At 44.4% G+C, this 23,664-nt stretch overlaps 1 protein-coding gene across 11 annotated transcripts in view; it reads left to right on the top strand.

The window, feature by feature from the left end:
• The window catches only part of MTR (5-methyltetrahydrofolate-homocysteine methyltransferase), a 108,726-nt gene extending 85,581 nt beyond the window's left edge, over window positions 1–23,145 (top strand). For 7 of the 11 annotated variants that reach the window (XM_078357283.1, XM_035281134.3, XM_078357284.1 and 4 more), the window contains 9 exons: window positions 3,232–3,313; window positions 7,888–7,986; window positions 9,054–9,129; window positions 11,964–12,119; window positions 13,887–14,083; window positions 17,058–17,258; window positions 18,023–18,215; window positions 19,635–19,747; window positions 20,205–23,145. In XM_078357283.1, coding sequence (XP_078213409.1) covers window positions 3,232–3,313; window positions 7,888–7,986; window positions 9,054–9,129; window positions 11,964–12,119; window positions 13,887–14,083; window positions 17,058–17,258; window positions 18,023–18,215; window positions 19,635–19,747; window positions 20,205–20,291 — 1,204 coding nt within the window. In that variant the 3' untranslated portion in view covers window positions 20,292–23,145. Of the gene's footprint in view, window positions 1–3,231; window positions 3,314–7,887; window positions 7,987–9,053; window positions 9,130–11,963; window positions 12,120–13,608; window positions 13,748–13,886; window positions 14,084–17,057; window positions 17,259–18,022; window positions 18,216–19,634; window positions 19,748–20,204 lie in introns of all 11 variants that reach the window. The other 4 variants (XR_013529957.1, XR_013529956.1, XM_078357279.1 and 1 more) reach the window with 2 other exon arrangements.
• The last annotated feature ends 519 nt before the right edge of the window (window positions 23,146–23,664 follow it).

Raw genomic sequence — 23,664 nt, 5'->3', positions numbered from 1 at the left:
AGATTTTAAGTGCTGGCCATGCTGTATTTATGTAAAAGACCATAAATTAAATCTGTAATAGTATATAATATGAAATAAATGCATAGAACATCTGTTCTTATTCATAGTATTAAAAAACATTTTCTGAGGTTAACACCATTATGCCTGTTTGACAGTTGTGGGAGGTGACTAATTAAATCCTAAGTGTCCATGAGTGACTTAGCAGAGACAGGATTTGAGATTCAGCCTCAGTTTCTAGCTTTTTACTTTTTATGTGTAGGAGGGGGAGGAGAGATTCTGCTATTTTGCATCGTTTCAGACTTCAAAAAGAAGTCTTACAGCTGGAGAAGCTTGCTTGAGTGGAAGCTTAGAAGAAAGAACGTAGAAGCAAATTATTGGAGTCAAATTATAAGGCAACCAGGAGCACTCTTAATGGCTAGGCACATTTCATGCCTCCGGTCATCTAGCTTTGTCAGTTTTTATATTGGAAAGCAGCACTTTGCTTTTGTATATTTTCTTTTTTTTTTTGAGACGGAGTTTCGCTCTTGTTACCCAGGCTGGAGTGCAATGGCGCGATCTCGGCTCACCGCAACCTCCGCCTCCTGGGTTCAGGCAATTCTCCTGCCTCAGCCTCCTGAGTAGCTGGGACTACAGGCACGCGCCACCATGCCCAGCTAATTTTTTGTATTTTTAGTAGAGACGGGGTTTCACCATGTTGACCAGGACGGTCTCGATCTCTTGACCTCGTGATCCACCGCCTCGGCCTCCCAAAGTGCTGGAGTTACAGGCTTGAGCCACCGCGCCCGGCCGCTTTTGTATATTTTCTAATAGTGGAATCCACCAGTTTCTTCTCAGTGCCCTTGTCCAGAAGACCATCAAAGAAAAAATTGGTCAGAATTGAGTGGGAATCCTTGAGTGCTTAATAAATATTAATAGTGTTGATTTTTAAATTTAAAATTGTATAGGTTCTCTTTAAGAGAAAGGTCATATAAAGGTCATCAGGCTTGAAATAATTCTTCCTTAAAGAGTGTATGTTTTACACAGAATTTGTATTGAGGCATATTTGTGTGCTCAAGGAGCTTAACATCTGAACAAGAGGAAGCTTAGTTTGAGTTGTGTTCTGTTTTGAAACTAGAAGCCATGTCTTCTCTAACTGCTTTTTCAGCTGTTTAAATATCCTCCCCTCACACAATACCCAAGATATCTTCTAATCTTTGGTCCCTGAGCACACACTAGGCATAAAACAGGAGGGTCTCAGGAGGCCATGGAGTTCATTCAGCTGCCATGGTCCAGCCCCCCTGCCACTCTATACGCAGCCTTCCCAGTCCAAAGGATGGCTCTTGACTCACTGGGATAATCCTGAATGCCGGCCTTCCAGCTCAGTTCTCGTCCTGAATGCCGGCCTTCCAGCTCAGTTCTCGTCCTGAATGCCGGCCTTCCAGCTCAGTTCTCGTCCTGAATGCCGGCCTTCCAGCTCAGTTCTCGTCCTGAATGCCGGCCTTCCAGCTCAGTTCTCGTCCTGAATGCCGGCCTTCCAGCTCAGTTCTCGTCCTGAATGCCGGCCTTCCAGCTCAGTTCTCGTCCTGAATGCCGGCCTTCCAGCTCAGTTCTCGTCCTGAATGCCGGCCTTCCAGCTCAGTTCTCGTCCTGAATGCCGGCCTTCCAGCTCAGTTCTCGTCCTGAATGCCGGCCTTCCAGCTCAGTTCTCGTCCTGAATGCCGGTCTTCCAGCTCAGTTCTCGTAGCTTAAGGCTTTGTAGTCCTTCGCTTCCTGTTTACGAGTGGAGATACTGTTAGGAGATGGAACAGGGGAGTGTTACTGGTCTTGTCTGCAGTTTTTAGAGCCTTCTTTGAGAAGCCTGTTAAAAACACACTCATACATATATTACACCTATTGTAGTCTCTTGGCTTTCAAAAATTACCTCAATAATCCACGTTTACTAGACCATGTCAAACAATTCAGAGGAATGTAAAGTACAATTGAGTCTCTCTCTCCCTATCTTCAGCCTCACCTCTAACCCCCATATGACCAGTGTGGACACTTGGATGTGTATCTCCCTGTGTTTTTTCTAAATATTTAGAAACTTAGATATAAGATTGGTTGGTTGTTTGGAAAAGATTGGGGGTGGTGTTTTTTTAAAAATGCAGTTGCATTAAACATGGTATTCTGCTACTTTGTTTCTTTCTCATATAATAGCATATTCTAGATAATATTCCAAGCATACATTTTTGTTGAAGGGAAGAATATGAAAGCACTTGACTTGGGGAAGGGTACTGCTGCTTCTGGGGAAGAGGAGAGAGCAGAAAAGACGGAACGCACTGTCCGTCTTGCGGGGACTGCTGCTGGCCACCCTTTGAAGTGGGATGTGGACAGTCTACCCTTCTCCTCCCTCTCCAGGATTCCAGATTTAACCACTGTTAGGGAGACTATACACATTTTCAATACATTTTCAGTTTTCACTTTAATTCGTTATGTCCCATCATGAAATGGCAGATCTATAGTCTGTCCTATTGCTATAAACATCTAGTAATCAGAGGGCAGTTTGTTTTCCACTTCAGTTAATTAGGTAGTTTTAAGAATGAAAGGGTGTTTCTTCCTAATACCAACATTTGCAAGTTTGGCAGTGGGGATTTGGGGCTGAGCCAGTCTTAAATATTAAAAATAAAAGATTTTTCTTGCTTTTGCCTCTCTGTATTATTTTGTGTTGAATTTCAGGTTTGGGGTTCCATACTGCGAGTACAAGGTGGGATTGGGGCCAAGGAGTGTTGATGTCTCCCATGAATAGGGGAACAGCTGCTAGACAGCCATGTCCTGTGTCCTCTGCCTGGTTCCCAGTTCCTTAGGGGCCCTGGCTGCTATCCCAGCCCATTTGGAGGAAGGAACTCAACTTGACCTTGATGACAACTGTGTGATTTCCTGGGACTGGTTACCTCCTTTAGGTCGTACAGGCTGCTAACGAGCTCCAGGTCATGCACAGGCTCAGTCCCTCGTTGATAGAGTGAAGGACAAGGTCTTTCTCATTTTGCCACAGACTTCTGCAGAGCCTGGGCCAGGTTTCCCATCTTAGGGTAGGGAAAAAGTCATTTGTGTTTTACAAGGGAAATTTGAAGTTCAATATTTGTAGGTAAGCAACTTGAAATCTTTCTCTAGAAAGCACTGTAGAAATATGTTATCTCTAATGGCTCTGAACAAGAGTTGTGTAGGAACTGTCAGTGCTGATGGATATGTTTTCTTTCTGACCCCTCTTTTTAGAACCCACACAGCAGTTAAAATAGCTCCAAGATACAGTGCGCCTGTAATCCATGTGCTGGACGCGTCCAAGAGTGTGGTGGTGGTAAGTGGGTGACCCCACATTGTATTACAGATGTGTTGTAAAGAGAGTAAGGGGGTAACTTAAGATCTATTCCTCTTTATTCATTTCTGCTCAATAAAGCTCAGAGAGCAGCGTCTACAGTGACTGCCTTGCTGGAAGGAGGTCCAGGTGACCATGTCCTGTACTTTCCAAGACAGTTAGAACTGAGCAGCAGACAGGCAGATGACCAGACACCAAGACACCTTTGACCTGGACACTAACCAGACAAAGATTTCACCCAGTCACAAGCATGAGTAGATATTTACTTGACTGTGTAAAAGGAATGTTGGATATTTTTATTTTTTTATTTTTTTTTGAGACGGAGTTTCACTTTTGTTACTTACCTAGGCTGGAGTGCAATGGCGCGATCTCAGCTCACAGCTACCTCCTCCTCCTGGGTTCAGGCAATTCTCCTGCCTCAGCCTCCTGAGTAGCTGGGATTACAGGCACGCACCACCATGCCCAGCTAATTTTTTTTGTATTTTTAGTAGAGACGTGGTTTCACCATGTTGACCAGGATGGTCTCTATCTCTTGACCTCGTGATCCACCCGCCTCGGCCTCCCAAAGTGCTGGGATTACAGGCGTGAGCCACCGCGCCCGGCTGGAATGTTGGATTTTTAAATGACCTTTTTCCAGATAGAAAAACAAACTTGAAAGTGTCCTAGTTGACCCTACCCAAAGACAGAAAAACATCTGCTAGATATTTAAAACCCAGAACAATTGTTTCTGTTTCTCAGTGAACATCATAAACAATTCACCCACATGTCTTTCCCTGCTTTTCTCCTTCAGTGAGGCCTAACATTCTATCTTGTTACAGATTTCATTGTTTTTACTGAATAATGGGATATAACAGCTGGGGGCACCCAAGAGACAGTGTGGTCCAGTGGTTTCCAAATCGATTTCAGCCACAGAATCTTTGTTAAGTGATATCTTACCTGGAAATTCTACCACAATGAATTTCCAGGTAAGATATCACTTAACAGACAAGGCAGAGAACAGTCGAGCTGCCCTTTCCATTCTTCATTTCACCCCTCTTATTCATTGGAAGAGCACAGTTTGAGAACCACAGATCTAGTCCAACCTTTCTTCAGGCGAGGAAGGTTACTGAGGTGGCCTGGTGATCTGTGGGACTTTTAGTGATGTAACGCGGCCTGGACTAGGGTGGCCACATTTCCTGAGCTGTCTTCCAAAGAAATTATTTCAGATCTGTGCATTTATTTACTGAAGGTTATATAATAATCGCTAACATTATTGAAAATGTGTAGTGTGCCAGGTACTGAGCTAAGTGTTTTACGTGGATTTTGTATTTTATGCTCAGGATAACCTCACAAGGTAGATATTTTTATTGTCCCCAGTGTAGAGATCAGGAAACAGAGGAATAAAGAGACTAATAACTCAGCTGAGAGCACACATCTGTCAAGTGGCAGGTGTGGGATTTGAATGCAGGTTATCTTACTCTATGTTAAATTAAACTTGTTTAACAATTCTCCTTTATTAAAAAGGATAAAGTTAACTCAGGCTGGGATCATAAAATTGTAATTGTTTATTTGCCACTGATGTAGACAAATATGCAAATAAGCTGCATTTTTACAACTCAACTTTAAAACAATTTTTGTTTCTTTTTCTTGGATTGTGCTCCATACGAGCTTATATCAGGGCCATGGTTGAGTGCAGTGGGCCTCTTCTTAACGCTTGGCATTATTTTCAAACTCTGATGCATAGCCCTGAACAGTTTCCATTCAGAGGCAAGACTTTTGGACCCATTTAGGTGCATAGTGCTAGACTTTCCTCTACAGGTAGACGAAAGAATCAGCCCCCTTGAGTCCATGTTTGGAGGACAAGCTCCTTCACCATCTATTTTTTTTTTTTTTTTGAGATGAGTGTTGCTCTGTTGCCCAGGCTGGAGTGCAATAGTGTGATCTCTGCTCACTGCAACCTCCGCCTCCCAGTTCAAGCAATCCTCCTGCCTCAGCCTCTTGAGTAGCTGGGATTACAGGTGTATGCCACCACACCCGGCTAATTTTTTCATCATGGAGGCCAGGCTGGCCTCAAACTCCTAACATTAAGTGGTCCATCCGCTTGGGCCTCCAAGAGTGCTGGGATTACAGGCATAAGCCACTGCACCCAGCCCTCCTTCACCATCTTGAAGAGCTAGAGTAGTGGGGACCTTGCTGAGAGCCAGGTAGAGAATGAGGAACAGGTGTTGATGTTCTTTACAGTTTAGTCCAGCCACACAGCCAGCAGCTCCAGATAGCCTCTCCATGTACAAAGAAACAGCCATGTTCTGAAAGTACTCAAACATAAGTCAGATGATAACTCATGTGAGTAACTGCTAGTGACACTTCAGCAGCCAGTGGTATAATTGGAGTTGGTTGTGGGCTCATTGGCTCAGGCTCTTTTGATCTAACGGAAATGAACATGGAACAGGATCACATTTTATGAACGGTCTTGTGTATTTGTAAAATTCCACAAATACTTAATGGTTAGAGATTTAGATCCAAGGATTCTCCCTTCCTTTCTTTTTTCTTCTTTCATAGAAAATGAGGTGCCAATATTTTATTCTTTTTAAATTATAAACTATCTTTTTAATTTATTCCCTCTTACTGTGTGGCTGTTGCCATGAAGTACAATTTTTAAAAATGAAGGAAAATATAAACTGTGATATGTCCCAGTGGTTGGCATGAAAACACATGATGGATTTGATTTTTTTTTGGTGGAAGGATTACCTAAGTTAGCCCACATATATTGACCATGAACTTGTTTCCATCAAGTAAGTCCGACTGCACAGGAAGGGGCCTGCCACTGCGGCTCTGGGAGCAGCGGGCTCCATGGGGCCGTGGAAGGGGCTAGCAAACCGCATTGGTATGTTCTGTTTACCCAGTAGCACCAACATCAGGGGGTTTGTAGATTGTCTGAATGTCAAGGACATCTGGTTTTGCTTTCTCAGAGTGTATAATCTAGCAAAATGTAAGAAGTTTTAAGACATTGGTTACATGTACTACAGGGATTTCAGAGTAGGCATTCCCTTCTTGTTTCATAGGGCTGTGCTGGGTTTCCTAGACAAGGACTCCATTGAGGTGAGTTTAATGTAAGGCTAGGAAATACTCTGTGGTGTGAACACCATTTGGAAGCCTCTTTTTGGCCTGCCACGGTGGCCTTTTCTGATTGTATTCCTGAATGAGGTAATGTTGTTTCAAACTAACTCATAGATGATTGGATTGTAATTAGAGGTACTTAGAAAACCCATGTGGAGTTAATAGACTTTTAGAGCTGGTTTTAGCCATCATTCAGTCTAACTTCCTTAAGTTCAGATGAAGATGTTGAGCCTTCTTACCTTTTGTGTATTAGAGAATCCTGCTGCAGAGTGCAGGGAGGGGGCAGTGCTATGTTTATTTTTTAACCGATGTGGTCAATAGTTGCCATTTCTTCTTTCTACCTAATATCATTATGTGCTTTGATGGTTGCTATTCTTCTATCAATGTGATAATCATAGTAATGAATAATATTTAGCTGAACCTAGTTTTATAATTTAATGAGTAGACTCACGTTTTCTCAGCTTATTGGTTTCCTTTCCAATTTTAGCAGAAACGTACAGTGGACTATAAAGATTAGCCTCATTCCCTCAGCAGACAGTGAGAATGCACCTCCAGACACTGGGCTAGGCGTCAGGGGTATGAAGGTAGTTGATGTGTGATTGCAGCTCTCATAGGCCTTCCTAGTAAGGGAAGTAGATACATAAATTGATACTAAAAGGCTGTGGAAAGTAGATGAACAGAGTATCTTTGAAACATTGAGTTGGGGGTTACCGAACCCTCTGGGTGAAGGTGGGTGAAGACCACCTTCAGGTTCAAAGATTGCTAGAAGGACACAGAAAACCCAGAAACACCGTTATGCTCATGACCATGGTTTATTATTGTGAAAGGATATAGGTTAAAATCAGGGAATGCCAAAGGCACAAAGGATGGAATGCAGGCGAGACCAGGTACAAGCTTTCAGGTGTCATCTCTCTATAGAGTAATCCGGATGGTGCTTAATTCTTCCACTTGTGATATGTGACAACATGTAAGGAGCCTTGCCAACCCAGAAGCTTCCCTGAGCCTTCATGTCCTGGGTGTGGGGGTTGGTCACATAGGCCCAGCATGCCCATGTGACTGGCCTTAATTGCTCAGTCTTCAGTCCCTGCAGAGGTCAAGCAGAAGCGTGAGCTGAGGCCCCCCTCCATAAATCAGACTATTAGCCTAAACCATCTAACGTGGCCCAGGGTGCCAGGTATACAGTGACTCTCTTATCAGGCAGGCTGTCCCAAGGGTTTAGAGTTTGTCTTTCAGAAGGCAGTCAAGGACCGGTCCTTTCTTTGGCTTATGCAGTGATTGAACATCCCAAGCCCACTGAGTTTACCCTTTCCTGCACACCAGGCAGGACTTAGCACAGTTGGTGAAAGGAGAAGAAATGAAGTTAAGGAAGCCACCTTCGTGAATGAGGTGTCACCACAGTTTACCGTTAGTGCACCAATTTTATCATCTTTTGCTGATCTGTGGTTATCTTGCATTTTCAGTGTTCTCAACTGTTAGATGAAAATCTAAAGGATGAATACTTTGAGGAAATCATGGAAGAATATGAAGATATTAGACAGGACCATTATGAGTCTCTCAAGGTAAGTAGTAGAAACAGATCTTTGCTTGTTTTTAATGTGACTAGTTTTTATGATCCTCGTTTTTAATGTGACTTTTAAAAATGGTTTTGAGGAGAGTAAAAGGCTTGGGATCATTTTAGAGAATTTCTATTTTCTAGTTCAAATCAGAGGACTTCAGTGTCTGAGTTCCCAAATAATTTTTGGTTATATTAAAATGAATTTTATTTATTGAGCCAAACATTTATTGGGTACCCAGTAGATGTTAGGGACTGTGCTAGATATGAGAGCTATGATAATGAATAAAACATGAGTTCATACTCAGTAGGAAAACAGGCACTGAAACAGTATACTGCAATGACTCCCACAGATCCCCATTCTTGAGGAGGTAATGGAAGAAAATGGAGACATGAGGCAGGACCAGTGTAAGCCTCTTTCCTTGACTGCCCAGCACTGACTGTGCAGAATGATGTTTGAAGAACTGTCCCTCTCTTGATCAGCTTCAGGGAATCCATGGAGAACAGGCATAATCGTGCTTTAGAAGTCACTGAAATGTTTGTTTCTGGTTATCTGCCTTCTGGGCTTGGGTGGGAGCATTTTGGGAGTTGCTAGGCAAGTGAAGTGAGATCAACAGCATGAAGAAAACACGCTGTTTTGCTTCTGAGGTGCCAGCTAGGCCAAGGCGCAGTGGTTGGCTTTTTTTTCTCCTAAGGTTTGCCCACAGTGGACAGTGTCTTTAATTCTATGTTGTGGTCCTCAGGGTCAGCCAGGGAAGGCCAGTTAACAGCTGGCCTCAGGTGTTCTAAAAGTGCAGGTAGGACCCCTCCCTAGTACCTGTGGTTCAGGCCGCAGAACCAGGCTTGCATTCATATATCTATAGTTAATGGATGCTTCTTGAGTCTTTACTGTCTGTTGTTCTGGTGCCAATGTGAAACCGACTGGACAGAAAAGGAAGAGCTTTTTAGGATAAGGATTCTCATAAATAAAAGCATTTGCTTTCTTGCAAAGCTTACATACTGGCCTTCTTGGACATGTTTTCACAATAACTGTGGAAAAGCTAAAGTCTCTAATTTTTCTTTGTTTTTTAACAGGACAGGAGATACTTACCCTTAAATCAAGCCAGAAAAAGTGGTTTCCGAATGGACTGGCTGTCTGAACCTCACCCAGGTCTGTTTGGCTATGGAGTAGGGAAAGACTGGATGTGGTAATTCTAGTGTGCTGAGGAGATATGTGCATTTACTTGGCTTTAAAATCAGATCAGCTAACAACTCTCAGCTGTGTCTGATGATGATGGGCGACTGATGTCTGGCAAGAACGGGAGGAGATACTGTTTATGGAGCAGGCGCTGTGTGCCAGACACTGTCCTGGATGGACTCCAGACAACTCCGTAATGGACATGGGAATTATCCCCATTTTAATCTGAAGAAACTGAGTTTTGGGTAGAAACTTGAAAGGTTACCAGGAATCTCTCTGGAATTTGTCTTCTAAAGCCACGCTCTTTCCTCTGTGCCATGCTTGAGTGGGCTTCCATCTCCTTTAAGGAAGTTCTGTGGAAACCTGCCTGGGTGGTACTGTCACCTGAGGTGGCCTGAGTCTCTGACAGGCCCAACGGCAGATGTGAAATGTCTAAAATGGGAAGCGCCTTTGCATTCACACATCTTTAAAACACTGCAGCAAAGCAGGCTCCTCTGTTTCTTGCTTTCTCTCTTGTCTTCTCTCTCGATGTTTCTATTTCTTTCATTTGGTTTCTTTCTTTTTTAAATTTCTAGCTATCTTTCTTGCCTCACATAGGTATTCACAAAGGAATAAAATGTGTAAGATGTTTTGACAGGCGCAGAGAGGCATGAGAAACAAATGCAAAACCAAGACAGAGTGAACAGGGGTTATATTAATTGAATCCATATTTCCAAGGTAATGTCTCAAATCAGCTTTCATTGCTCACGACATCTGTGTTCTACACATGCTTGGCAGAGCTGAGAGGATTAAATTGGAAATGTAGGTGTGCTTGGTTCTAATTTCATCCCTGCTGAGTTCAGCGTGGTTTAGTGGAAAGAGTGCCATATTGGGAGCCGGGAGGCCGGGGTTCTCATCCCAACGTGGCTCCTGGCTCTGACTCACTGAGTGACCTTGAGCAGCTTGCTTCCACGTTTGACAGTTTTTACCATGTAAAAAAAAGGAGGCACTTCTTGGAAATGTTGTGAGGGTAAAATAGTACTTGAAAACCTTTGAAAAAATATAAGTTGCTATATAGTTCAAACCATGATTATTTGCTCTGTCTTTCCCTGTGAAATTGGAATAATAACACAAACACAAGGGCAAGTCTGTTTGGATCCAATCAGACATCCAAAACATACTTTGCTGGAAATAGGCCTCCAAAGACCCACAGGACCTGGCAGCGGTTGGGACGGTTTTTGAGTGGCCGCTTTAACCTCTGGCACGGGGCTACTGCGGGGCCTGTCCTGCTGCCTGAGGGCCATGGGGCCCTAAGGCCTGGCCCTCTGAAATATACCTGAGGACAGCCAGTCCTAAGATAATTGCAGGAAGTCAAAAGGGGGGTAAAGGAGGGTCTTCGTTTAAGGGCCTGATGGTAAAACCTCAAACATTCTTTAAACTCTGGGAGACGAGCTTGGTCAAGAGAGAGTCCCTCAGTGGCTCTGCAGCAGCGCATGCTCTCTGCCTTTCCAGGAGAGAGCACACTTGAATCAAGGGTCTATCTGTAGATTACTTTTAGTGTCTCTACTAAGGGGACTGTAAAGACTTTTGTACCAACAAACCAACATAATAGGATATTTCCAAAGAGGAGATTGTCCCGTGTAGTAGAAGGATGATGAGGAAGAAATGGGAAAGGGCTACTGTGAACAAGTATGAAAAGATGGAGATTTCCAGGCAGAGTAAGAAGCTACTCATACTTTTCCTGTGCTCTCACCTCCCATTTTTACCATCAAATGAGAGAAAAATACTCTAGAAGCTTCTGTGTTCTCCCAGAGCCCCTGAGATGGTAGAATAGGAAGTTCTCTGGTGCCTGGTTACAAATCAGGAAGCAGAGAGACAGGAAGGCTCAGATATGGCAGTGGGGCCAACACCTTAGACTCCAGCCTGACCCTGCCACGTCAGACCAAGTCTTAGGTGCGGACCGCACTACAGGCAGGAGGGCAGCAACAGTGCTGCTCTGCCTGCCCCAGAGAGTCTGGCAGCACCATCTGTCTCTGAAGTCTTCACCATTATTTAAATTATGATAGATTTTAGACTCACCAGGAGTTATAAAAACGATGTATTACATCCCTGCATACCCACTAGCCAGCTTAAGACATAACCTACCACCTGATTTTTAAAAAACAAAACAAAGGAGTCAACAGAGGTTAGATTAATTGAATCCATATTTCCAAGGTACTATCTCACGTCAGCTTTCATTGACCACATCTGTGTTGCACCTGTGCTCAGAGTTGAGGATTGTGTGTTGAGGAATATGTATCAGAGGTCCCACGGGTGTCCCTTCCTCCCCTGCAGAAATCACTGCAGTCCTGAATTTGGGACTTCATTTTCCTGTACTTTGGGTGTTTGTATCAGTAGACAATATAGATTGTTGTTTCTGGTCTTGAAAGTTGAGACAAGTAGCTTGCCTCTATGCTTTTCTGCAGTGTTCATCGTGTTCACCTTGTCTTCATTTTGCACAAGTGAGGATTAACCCGTCTGTCTTTCCTTCTTGGGCCGGGGGGTAGGGATAGAAGAGTTGAGGGAACAGTTTCCTAGGGTGGTGTAGTCAGTCAGCTGCATGTGAAGAATAGTTTTATTTAAGACTCAGTGCGGAATTACTCCTTCTCCACGATAATTTAAAACTCCCCTCTTTGTAAAACAACTCCTACGGGTGACAGGAGGGAGGCAGAGTGTGGGGGCTGGTGGAGCACTGAGGAGCTAGCAGGGAGCACTAAGGAGCTGGCGGGGAGGCCTCCGTCAGGTGGGGTGCCGGCATCAGCATTGACAACCATACTTCTTTCCTCTAGTGAAGCCCACCTTTATTGGAACCCAGGTCTTTGAAGACTATGACCTGCAGAGGCTGGTGGACTACATTGACTGGAAGCCTTTCTTTGATGTCTGGCAGCTCCGGGGCAAGTACCCGAATCGAGGCTTTCCCAAGATATTTAACGACAAAACAGTAGGTCAGTGCAGTAAGTCCTTCCTTTCGGCCTCTGATATTCAAGATGTAGGATTGTGACTTTGAAGACAGGAATTGGTGAGGAGCAGTGAGTTTGGATTGCACAGATAATAGCTGCTTTCGTATTGCTCACCTGCCCAACTTTTTAATGGGTTTCAAACTGCTAGATTGGTCCTTATTATATCAACTAAATTTGTTATCTAATTATTCTTTTAATAAATGTTTAGTGACATCAGTTACATGCTGGGCACTAGGGATAAATGGAAGATGATATAATCTCTGCTGTCTAGCACAGCCAATAGTAATGGGCCCTGCCTGGGCTCCTGTGGGCATAAGAAGAGAAGATATAGCTCAGACTGAGAGGTCAGGGCAGGCTTCCTGGAAGAGGTAGCATTTGAACTATTTTTGAGGATTCAGTGGGAGTTGCTGTGGTGGGACTAGAGATGTGATATGGTGTTGAAGAAAAGGACATTGCAGGTACAGGAGACAGAATGAGAAGGCACAGGCATATGTGCCTAATTGGGGAACTGCAGGGAGTCCATTTTGCTTGGAGCATTGGGGAGGGAATGGGGATTTGGGTTGATAAACCAGAGAAGTAGGTAAGGTGATAAATTACTACCCCCCACTTCTCATTTCAAGCCTCACCCCAAAACCCACCCACAGAGACCGGAATCCAAATCCAAAGCCATTCATAGGATCAGGTAGTAGCCAGATCAGAGCAAAAAGGAGGGGTGGACCCACAGAAGCATGAGATCAGGGCTGAGAGGAGCCTGAGAAACCAGCCTCTTGCCAAGTTTCCCGGAAGCGGAGTCTGGGTGTGCATGTTAGGATGCTGAGACTCAGGAGCTCTCAGGTAGCCAGGAGCATGGTGGTGGGCAAGGGGCTTCTCATTGCACTGCCCCTCAGTCATCACAGGTGAGCTGTCCAGGGGCTGTAGGACAGGCTGCTTACCGTGGACAGGGCGGCCCAGTCTCACAGACCCAGAAACCAAGAGGGTGTCCTGGGAACCTGGCCCCCACTGCAGGTCCCGGAGCAGGCCAGCCAGGTGTAGCACTGAAGCTAGTATGAGGATTTGGGTCACACTTCATTCCTTACCACTGACGTTCCTTGTGCACATACAGTTCCACTGACTTCACAGTGACTTTGGGGGACCTGACCTGTGCCTTGTGTTCACTGTACCTTGTATTCTGTGGTGTCGGAGCCTGAGTGCATAGGGTAAGGATGTACTGAGCCTGAGTGCGTCTGGTAAGGATGCAGCTCTCCTCTCTTCACGGTACTCTTTAAGGCCCTAAATTTAAGAATCCCTTCAGATGTTGTTATGGTCAAACTATCAGTCGTTATGAATTGTACTGTGATTGGGATTTAAAGCACCACAGAATACAAGGCACAGGTCATGTCTCCCAAAGTCACTGTGAAGTCAGTGGAATTGTACGTGTGCAAGGAACGTCAGCAAGTAAGGAATCTGGCCTGCTTTTTCTCGTCCTCTCTGACAGAATGCTTTGGGGAGCCACAGCTTTGGCTCTGTGCCTTTTGTCCAATGGAAAATTGAAGTGGCTTGAACTGGGAGAAGCACACTGTGGGAGCTGCACTTAGCAGGAACCGCAAAATCCTGGCTGTTCTACTTTAAGCTGGGTCAGTGGCAAACAACAGAAAGCATTTGAGGAAAATAGAGAAGGGTGAGGAGGGAAGGTGACTGAGCAGGGGTAATGGTTTTTAAAGGAAGCATTGTTTGATGCGCTTTAAGTGAGTTGTTACTATGTTTTTCTAATAGGTGAAGAGGCCAAAAAGGTCTACGATGATGCCCAAAATATGCTGAACTCACTGATTAGTCAAAAGAAACTCCAAGCCAGGGGAGTGGTTGGGTTCTGGCCAGCACAGAGTGTCCAAGACGACATTCACCTGTATGCAGAGGGTGCCGTGCCCCAGGCTGCAGAGCCCATAGCCACCTTCTATGGGTTAAGACAACAGGTATGGAAGGGCTTGACAGCCAGCACACTGCTCTCACTTGGGAGTTTAAGCGCTAAGCTGAAGAGCTTTGCATAAATGAGAGTCTGCTCCACCTCCTCCCAAGTGACCAATCACTCACCCAAGCCCAAGGCATCTGTGAGGATGGTGGAGAGAAGGTGCCCACATGGGTGTCAGCGGCAGGGCCACTCTGCAGGAGTGAGGCATGTCATGTTGTGTGTCACGAATGGATGAGAACCACTGCTGCTGTCTCAGGTGGTCACATGTCCGTCTTTGCAGCTTCTGAAGGAAGAGAACACTCACTTGGGCAAAAATGCTGGTTAACCTCTATGCACATTATTAAAATAGACTGTGGCTCCCCATGAAAGGGGAAGACAGGTGGAAACCAACATTTGCAGAATGTAGTCCTTGCCAAGAGCTGAGCAAGGCCTATGAGTGCATAGTGAGATGCTGGATGGGTCATCCTTTTAATTTCCACACAGCCGTGTCAGGCAGTTGAAGTTTCTGTTTTACAGAGAAAATGAAGGCTGGTAGAGATTGTGATTGTGCTGGGCCCCCCCACTGTAGAAGGGAGAGCCAGCCTATGCACACCCCCAATGGCTGTTCTTTCACTGTGCTGGCTGCTTTTCTTTAGAATGGTGAGAACAGACTCTTTTCAGCAACTTCTTTGTCATTGCCCCACCTTTGAAAAGGCAGATATCCTATACATGTCCCTTTAGGTGCTGTAGAAAAGGGTGTCTTAATCAAGAATTGGAACCAGAATTATTCTTTCTGTATTATTGCCATTTTCAGTCATTCAAAAATGGTAGTGTTGGCTAGGTACAGTGGCTGACACCTGTAATCCCAGCACTTTGAGAAGCCGAGGTGGGAAGATTGCTTGAGCCCAGGAGTTTGAGACCAGCCTGGGCAAGATGGCAAGACCCTGCCTCTACAAAAAAAGAAAATTAAAAATTAGCAGTATATTGGGGAGTGCAAACCTGTATGCCTGTATTCCCAACTACTTGGGAAGATGAGGTGGGAGGATCACTTGAACCCAGGAGTTCAAGGCTGCAGTAAGCCATGATCATGCTACTGTACTCCAACCTGGGCAACAGAGCCAGACCCTGTCTCTGAAAAATAAGCAAACAAAAAAGACAGTGGTGCTTTTGAATTCCAACCACAATATAATTCATAATGAACGATATTTTGACCATAACAGCATCTGAAGGGATTCTTAAATTTGGGGCCTTAACCAGTACCATGAAGAGTTAAAGCTACATCCTTACCATATGCACTCAGGCTCAGTAAATCCCTACTGCGTGCACCCAGGCTCAGTCACCACAGAATACAAGGCACTGGGGTTCTAATGTTAATTTCTAGCCCCTCTTCACAAGGGAATTTGTGGCTTTTCTTTTACAAACATAACTATTCAAAAACCTGTGCTCTGCTCTAGCCCAGTCTTTCATCTTTCAAGTCCTGTGTCCTCTGTGATCTCTTTTTGCTTCCAGTACTATTCATGTCCAAGCAGTCTGTGACATATTAGGGCATTTAATCAAATGAATTCTCAGAGTTCACCTTTTTAATAGCCTCTGGAGAGGGGAACTGGGCCAGGCACATACATTACCTACCCAGGTGGCGATTTCTCAGGAAGGGCTTTCTTCCAGTGCACTCTGGAACATTCCACAGCAGTGCCTTATTACTCTGGGAGTCTGCTCTTCTGAGTAGGCTCTGATTGCTGTCTCTTCTAAGGTACCATGGGGCTCTGTGATCTGTCTCTCCTGTGATGCAGGGAAGCTTTGGGTCACCCTCTGGCTTTTGTTAGCAAAGAATAATTGATGGGCCGCGTATACCTGGAAAACGACTTCCCCACGCACAGCTGTCCCTGAGCTCTGTGACATTCCTGTGTGCCATTACCAAACACCTCCTCGCCTGCACGTAACGATTTCCTGCCCTTTGTCAGGAAAGGGTAGGCTGCGCTTGCTTCCCTGGCTGGCAGAGAGCTGTGCCATGTCTGGGTTGGCCACTATTAACTGCTTGGTCCCCAGCAGGACTACATATATAGGAGCATGGGTTGTGGTATCAGCCCCCCGGCCCTCCCACTGTCTGACCTCAAGCTTCCTATGCCCCTGATTTCTTGTCTGTAAAATGGAACTGGTGATATCACTTATGTCACGAGGTGGTTGAGAGGGTTAAATTAGCAATTCATATAAAGCACCAAGAACAGGCACAGAGTAACTACTAAAGAAGTATTGGTTATAAGCTATTTACCTTCTCAGCAAATATTTATTGATTTTTAAAATACGTATAAGACCTTATTTATTAATTGAGTTGCAGGGAAGAGTTGCTCATCAGCTGAGGGTGAAAAATTGAGGAGGATAGGCCCCGGGGCTGTGGAGAGAATCCAGAAGCAAATCCTGCTGAATTCTTGGTTTGGTTCCCAGCTGTCCCTGGGTGTCCTCAGCTGGCTCCTATATGACCCTCCCACCCCCGCCGCCACCACCACCCCACATGGCAGGCAGCACGTGCCCTGGGCATTGCTGATCCCAACTGTTTGTTGTTTGGGCTGCTTCTGTTGATGCTATGGAGGCTTTTCCATTTATTGGATCTCTTTCTAACATGGTGCTGGACTTAATTGAAAACACTTGAGGACAAACTTTTTTTTTTTTAAAAGCCAGTGATTTCAGCACAGTGCCCAAAGGCATTCATTAAATGTTTGGTCAGTGTGTGAATGAGTGAGTGAACTGGTGTCTTGACTATTTATGTTATATCATGTCATATGATTTTTAAAAATCTCATTTGTTTATCTAACAAATATTTATTGAATACTCACTATGTGTCAGACACAATTCCAAGTGCTAAGGATGTAACAGTGGACAGGACAGGCTGCCATCTGGGTGTTGTGAAGCTTATTTTCATTTGAAGATGCCTGATCACGCTCCACGGTGTGCTGGTGCTGTGTTCTTGCTAACGGCACCTCCGCGTACTGCTTGGTTTTAAGGCCGAGAAGGACTCTGCCAGCACAGAGCCCTACTACTGCCTCTCGGACTTCATCGCTCCTTTGCATTCCGGCATCCGTGACTACCTGGGCCTGTTTGCCGTTGCCTGCTTTGGGGTGGAAGAGCTGAGCAAGGCCTATGAGGATGACGGTGACGACTACAGCAGCATCATGGTCAAGGCGCTGGGGGACCGGCTGGCAGAGGTAAGGCAGAGGCATCGCGCCAAGGGGCTGAGAACAGAGGCCGGGAACCTGGGTAGGTGCCTGAACACTGATCAGGGTCTTTTTTTTTCTTGAGTTGGATGCTGCTGGCTTTAACATTGCACATATTTTAAAATTATATATCCCCAGATTGCCTGTGTACGTTATCTTTAGGGCAGAGAAAAACCTTCGGTGGTACCATAGTTGGCTGTTGCTCTTAGAGCCTTTACCTCTGCCTTATCTCTGTTGTCTCCCTTTGGTTATTATGATATGACACTTTTCTCAGGACCCTAAAAAATTGAAAACAAATTTTTATTTCAGAGCTCCTCATTGTAATGTTGGTGTCATCTATAGATTGTTCATCTTCCTATGCATGGAATGGGGTGGCCTTGGCCCTGGGAGAGCCTCCCCCCTTTCCTGCAGTGAGCAGCGGTGGGGCTCGCAGCTAGATGGTCCCAGCTGCTCTTTCTGGCCAGTGTAGCTTTGGATTAACCTTTAGGGAAATTGCTAAGTTTTAAGGTTTAAAATCCTCAGGTCATTAAGCATGATGCTTCAGAATTCATGTTAAGGCCACAATGAGCTGCAGAGCAGCTAATGAAAGTACAAATCAATCAAGAATCCAGCCTGTTCCCTCTTGCCAAATCTTTCCTGGCTGTGGTCCAGAAGAGGGAGGCTATCCTCATGGCTGTGATTCAGGGGGTGGAGGCTGCACTGATGCCGTGAGCCCCCACTTCTGCCTAAGCACACCCTGTGCTCTGGGTCCGAAGGCCTTTGCAGAAGAGCTGCATGAAAGGGTGCGCCGAGAACTGTGGGCCTACTGTGGCAGCGAGCAGCTGGACGTCGCAGACCTGCGCAGGCTGAGGTATGAGGGCATCCGCCCAGCTCCCGGCTACCCCAGCCAGCCTGACCACACCGAGAAGCTCACCATGTGGAGACTTGCGGACATCGAGCAATCTACGGGTATGAGCCAGGAAGCCGCAGGTTCCTGTCTTCCTTCTTCAGTGCATAGACTCTTAGCAACATAACGGCACATATGGTTAAATGTGTTTTTAAAGTGGAAGGGCTTCCAATCACATTGTCCCTTATCCTGTCCTTTTTCACTTCTACCTATTCTGGCATTTTACTTCAGCATTAGTATTTTTACATCATCATTTTTAGATTTATCCATTTAAATGATTTCATCTTGACCTACACTAGATGGGAGTTTAGCTTGCTTATACCATCCCACACCTCTCGTGCCCAAGTTTCCTGTCACAGGCATGCTAATGTCTTTAATCCCTCCCTTAGTGACCAACCTTTGTCCCTTAGTAATGTCACGTGCCTTATCCTCTTGTCCCCTTGCTTGTGGATGGTGTCCCTGGGTGCTGGTCTTGCAGAGCGTCCAGCCTTCCCTTCAGCCCTCTTTTCTCTTTTACACTGTTATTAACATTTGTGTGCTTCTGTAATCCTAATTCTCTATTATGTTTTCTTGTGGATTCTAATAGCTGAACATGAGAAGCTGGCAGGTGCCCTTCTGAGACAAAGGCCCAGACACCTGGCCTCAGCGTCCTGTGCCCAGAGCTGAATTGCTCATGGTTCTGTGGCTGCACATTGTCACATCAATATCCTGGTTCTAGTCATTACTTTAGAGCTCATGTAGTTGAGATGGCCCAGTCTAAGCTCACAGTTTTCAGTGTAATTAATAAAAAGCATGCCATCAAAGCTGATAAAGTTAGACATCTAGATTTAAGGGAGAAACCATGAGCTGTGTTGAATCTGCTTCAGCAGGAACAACACTAACTCTAGAAGTCATGACATCTGGGTTCGGGTCCTGTTTCTGCCAAGCTGGCTGAGTGACCTCTGGCAGAGCATTCACCCTTCATGCTGCTCTGTTTCCTTGTCCATAAAACGAGTAGCTTCGAATAGATATCCTTGAGGGTCCCTTTGAATTCTCAGATCCCAAGGAAAACTGTGTCTTCTTTTTCACAATGATGTGGGCTCATTCTTCATGGAGCTCTCAGTCGTCCCTAGTATTAGTGGCCCCACAGAACCTATGGAGAGCTGTTCGGTTGGTGTTCTCATCTCCAGGGTTAGAGCTCCTGTCTGGCAAGGTCTAGGCTTAGGAGCAAATCAGAGCGCCTGCAGTTGATCTCAGATGGCTGGAGGTAGGAGTGTGGAGTCTTTCCCAGGCCTGTCCACCCTGGGTTACAGTGCCCAGCCTTAGCGGAGATCTGCATGTCCTGAATTTGTTTATTCACTGGCAGGAATTTGAGAGTTATCTGATCGCAGCTTTCATGCTGTGTCATGTGTCTACCTATAAAGCATGAGTTCACTTATTCAACAAGAGTTCATTGTCTGCTAGGCACTGAGTAAGCATTTTCCCCGTGTTACTCTCTCCAGGCATTAGGTTAACAGAATCATTAGCAATGGCACCTGCTGCAGCAGTCTCAGGCCTCTACTTCTCCAATTTGAAGTCCAAATATTTTGCTGTGGGGAAGATATCCAAGGATCAGGTAAGCTAGCTGTTTCATTTTATGTGGCTTCCCTAGATACCTACCTTATTTGAAATGGAATTCTAGAATCTATTTCATTTTAAATATGAATGAGAATAAAGTAAGGAGAAAGCATGAAGAAATTTTCTTTAGTTAATGTCTTAATTTGATTTCAACAGAATACCTCTATCCTTGCCCTCACTTCTACATGCAAACCACACACACACACACACACACACACACACACACACACAGAGAGAGAGAACTTCTAAGTATCAGATGTTTATACATGTTGGTTTTCTGCCTAGTGAATAAGGCAACTTGGTAGACAGATAAATATCTATTTCCATTTAACTCAGTAGATTGCTATTAAGACAAGAAATGGAAGGTTCTTAATGTTTCTTGGCAAATGTTGCAGAAACTTCTATTCCAAAGTCTTATCATGTTGGTTTAATAAAATGCTTCTCATCTTTTGCAGGTTGAGGATTATGCTTTGAGGAAGAATATGTCTGTGGCCGAGATTGAGAAATGGCTCGGACCCATTCTGGGATATGATACAGACTAACTTTTTTCTTTTTCTTTTTCTTTTTTTTTTTTTTTTGCCTTTTTTATTCTTGATGCTCCTCAAGGAAATACAACCTAAAGTGCCTTAAAAATAACAACAGAAAGCTGTGTGCATCTGGCTGACACTGCCTCTTAGAAGAAAAGCCTGAAACTCAGTTAAATGGGAAGTGTGATCCTGTGGCAAGATGATAGTGTGAGAAATGGGGCATTTTAATCTAAGCAGTTACAACGCTGGATTCTGACGGGGAAGGAAGCGTAGCTCTGCTCTCTTCGGAGGACCTCATTTTCTAAAGGCTGGATTAAATGGCTGCAGAACTCCCTTTGGCAGAAGCCATGTTCTCGCCGCTTGCTTGTCAGAAACACTCAAGCCGTTTGCCCCAGTGTGCTCAAGCGGTCCTGCTCTCTGGGCACTTTCGTCCTCCCATAATTTCACATTTCGATGCCCCTGAGGAAACAAAAAGGAAAGGGGGAGAGAAAGTTTCTGTTAGGAGTGGTTAACGTCTTTTAATTGTTTTCAGGATTAAGCAGGTTCTCAGCTGATATCCTGTGTAGAGTTGGCAGGCGGGCAGCCTAATGTCAGTCATTTCTTACCATCTTATTCCCCTTCAATTCTCAATATATTCAATAATGAAGAATGTTGCTGCCACTCAAGCAGCAAGCCTCAAACTCACCCATGTCTTCTTTTTCTTGGATGATTGCAGTTGTCTCAAAAATGTGCATGCAATTATATACTCATCCTACTTTAGTTAAGATGGTGGTGGAAATATTCAGGAGAAGGTCGCATTGAGTCCTGATTGGAGATTTGAAGGATGAAGACCAAGAAGCAAGGGAGGAACAAATGAAGAACTGTCTTTGCTCATGAATAGGAATAGTAAAGATTATAAAGGTATCAGATCTCCCCAAATGGATTTATGGATTTAATACCATTTTCAGTGTAAATTTCAACCGAGATTTTATTGAATGAAACAAGCAGGTGTTTAAATTTATATGGAATGGCAAAGGACTTAAAATTACCAAATGCTTCTAAATATGAAGGAGAGGTTGAGGAGACACACCCTATATGATACAATTGTTTGTTTTTGGTTTTTTGAGACAGAGCTTCGCTCTTTTCACCCAGGCTGGAGTGCAATGGCGCAGTCTTGGCTCAATGCAGCCTCTGCCTCCTGGGTTCAGGCAGTCTCCAGCCTTAGCCTCCCGAGTAGCTGGGATTACAGGTGCACACCACCACGCCTGGTTAATGTGGTGGAGAGGTAGGCATTATGAGCAGGGAAACAAAATAAGGGCCTAGAAACTCACCCATGCATATATTGACCTTTGTGAAATGACCTGGTGGCAGGGAGGTCAATGGGGACAGGAAGGACCACTCCCTAAGTACAGAACAGTGGCTATTGATGTGGGGAAAAAAAATTTGAATTCCTCTCACCCTACCCAATGATAAGTTCCAAATATGTTAAGGGCTTCACTACCGAAAGCAAAAATTGTCACTGTTTGGATGAAAATGGCTTTGTGCAGGAAAGAATCTCTTGAGACATAAAGTAGTTATCATAAATGATAAGATGGTTAAGTCAACTCTGTTAAAACTAAAGGCTTATATTAATAACACTTTAATGCGGTGGCTCATGCCTGTAATCCCAGCACTTTGGGAGGCCGAGGAGGGTGGATCACGAGGACAAGAGATTGAGACCATCCTGGTCAACGTGGTGAAACTCTGTCTCTACTAAAAATACAAAAAAATTAGCTGGGCATGGTGGTGCGTGCCTGTAATCCCAGCTACTCAGGAGGCTGAGGCAGGAGAATTGCCTGAACCCAGGAGGCGGAGGTTGCAGTGAGCTGAGATTGCCCCGTTGCACTCCAGCCTGGGTAACAAGAGCGAAACTCCGTCACAATTAAAAAAAGAAAACACTTTAAGTGAGAAGATGAGCCACAACTTGAGAAGACATTTATAATACGAATAACTGACAAAGGATTCATAATCACAAATATAGAGAATTCCTGTTTAAAAAAAACTCAATAGAAAAATAGAGAAGACTTGAAAAGGCATTTCACACAAGAGGAAATATATAGGGCTTTTAAATAAATAGAAAGATGTTCTGTAGCATTGCTGACCAGAGAAATATGAATTCGGACCACAATGAGGTTCCGTTTTATATCCATAAGATTTGCAAAAGCTGGGTCTCAGTACCAGGTGTTAGATCTATAGGGACTTGAGGATGTGTGAACAGGTACCACTGCTTTAAAAACAACGGTTATACCTCACAGACTTGAACATTTGCAGACCTTATGATCTTGCTTCCAGCTCTCACTTGCATGTGGCAACTAGGAGGAATGTGTAAGAATGTTCATAGTCACGTATTTATAATCATAACTGGAAAAGGTGAAATGTATGTCTGTCTGCAGGAGAATAGGTGAATAATTAGATATGTGTATTCACCCTACCGGATATTATTCAGCAGTGAAAATGAGTGAACTACAGCTATACCTCATAATAAGAATGAATCTCAGAAAATATTAAGGAAAAGAAGCTCAAAACCAAAGAATATGTAGTCTGAGCATACATATATCATAAAACTGTACCGTAAAAACAAAACAAGGTAACAATAATAAACCAAAATTAGGATAGTCATTACCACGGAAGGAGGAAATGGAAGGGACAAGAGCACACAGGTAGATGACGAGTTATGCAGCTCTTCTGGTTCCTGGCTGGGAGGCTTATGAGTGTTTACTATATGCTATTAATATATTATGCCTTATAGCTAATATATAACAGAGCTTTATACATATTAAATACGTTCTACTTAATATTGTATTAAATACATTATTAAAAAATAAAAGCAGAGTGGAATGATCATCTAAAATCTGGTATGGTGATTTTGTCAGTAGTGTTTGTATATGTCAAATACAGTTTTTAAGGAAAGGAAGAACATCTTAGAGTAAACAGCAGCTAGAAAGGACAGGGGCGGGAGGGTGGTGCCTCTGTGCCGCTGCCAGCAGTTGCCCAGATACCAGTCTTTGAGGAATGAGTGGGTGACTAAGACAGAGGCCAGAGGATGGGAGAAAGGATGAGTTTTGGAAAGATTCGATGTGACCAGACTGAGTATGGGCAGTTGGATACTAGACTTTGAAATGTGAAAAGAATGTCGAGTTAGAGTTGAGAGACTTCAGTGTGGAGATGGAGGTCAGCCTACAGTGCAGTACGATCATCTATGGAGCATATGAAGAGAAGAGAATCTGGAGAAGGAGGCAGGGAGGCAGCAGAGGAGCAGCTGTGGGTTGGAGGAAGCCAGGAGGGAGAGTGAAGTGCCAGGGAAAGCAAGGAAGAGAGTTTGAAGGCATGTCAGCAGAATCCAGTGCTGCAAAGGTCTGGGAATGGGATT

Source organism: Callithrix jacchus, chromosome 19 (genome assembly GCF_049354715.1).
Source record: "Callithrix jacchus isolate 240 chromosome 19, calJac240_pri, whole genome shotgun sequence".
Lineage (NCBI taxonomy): Eukaryota > Metazoa > Chordata > Mammalia > Primates > Cebidae > Callithrix > Callithrix jacchus.
The sequence above is the reverse complement of the archived record's forward strand: the minus strand, read 5'-3'. Positions and strand labels throughout refer to the sequence as shown.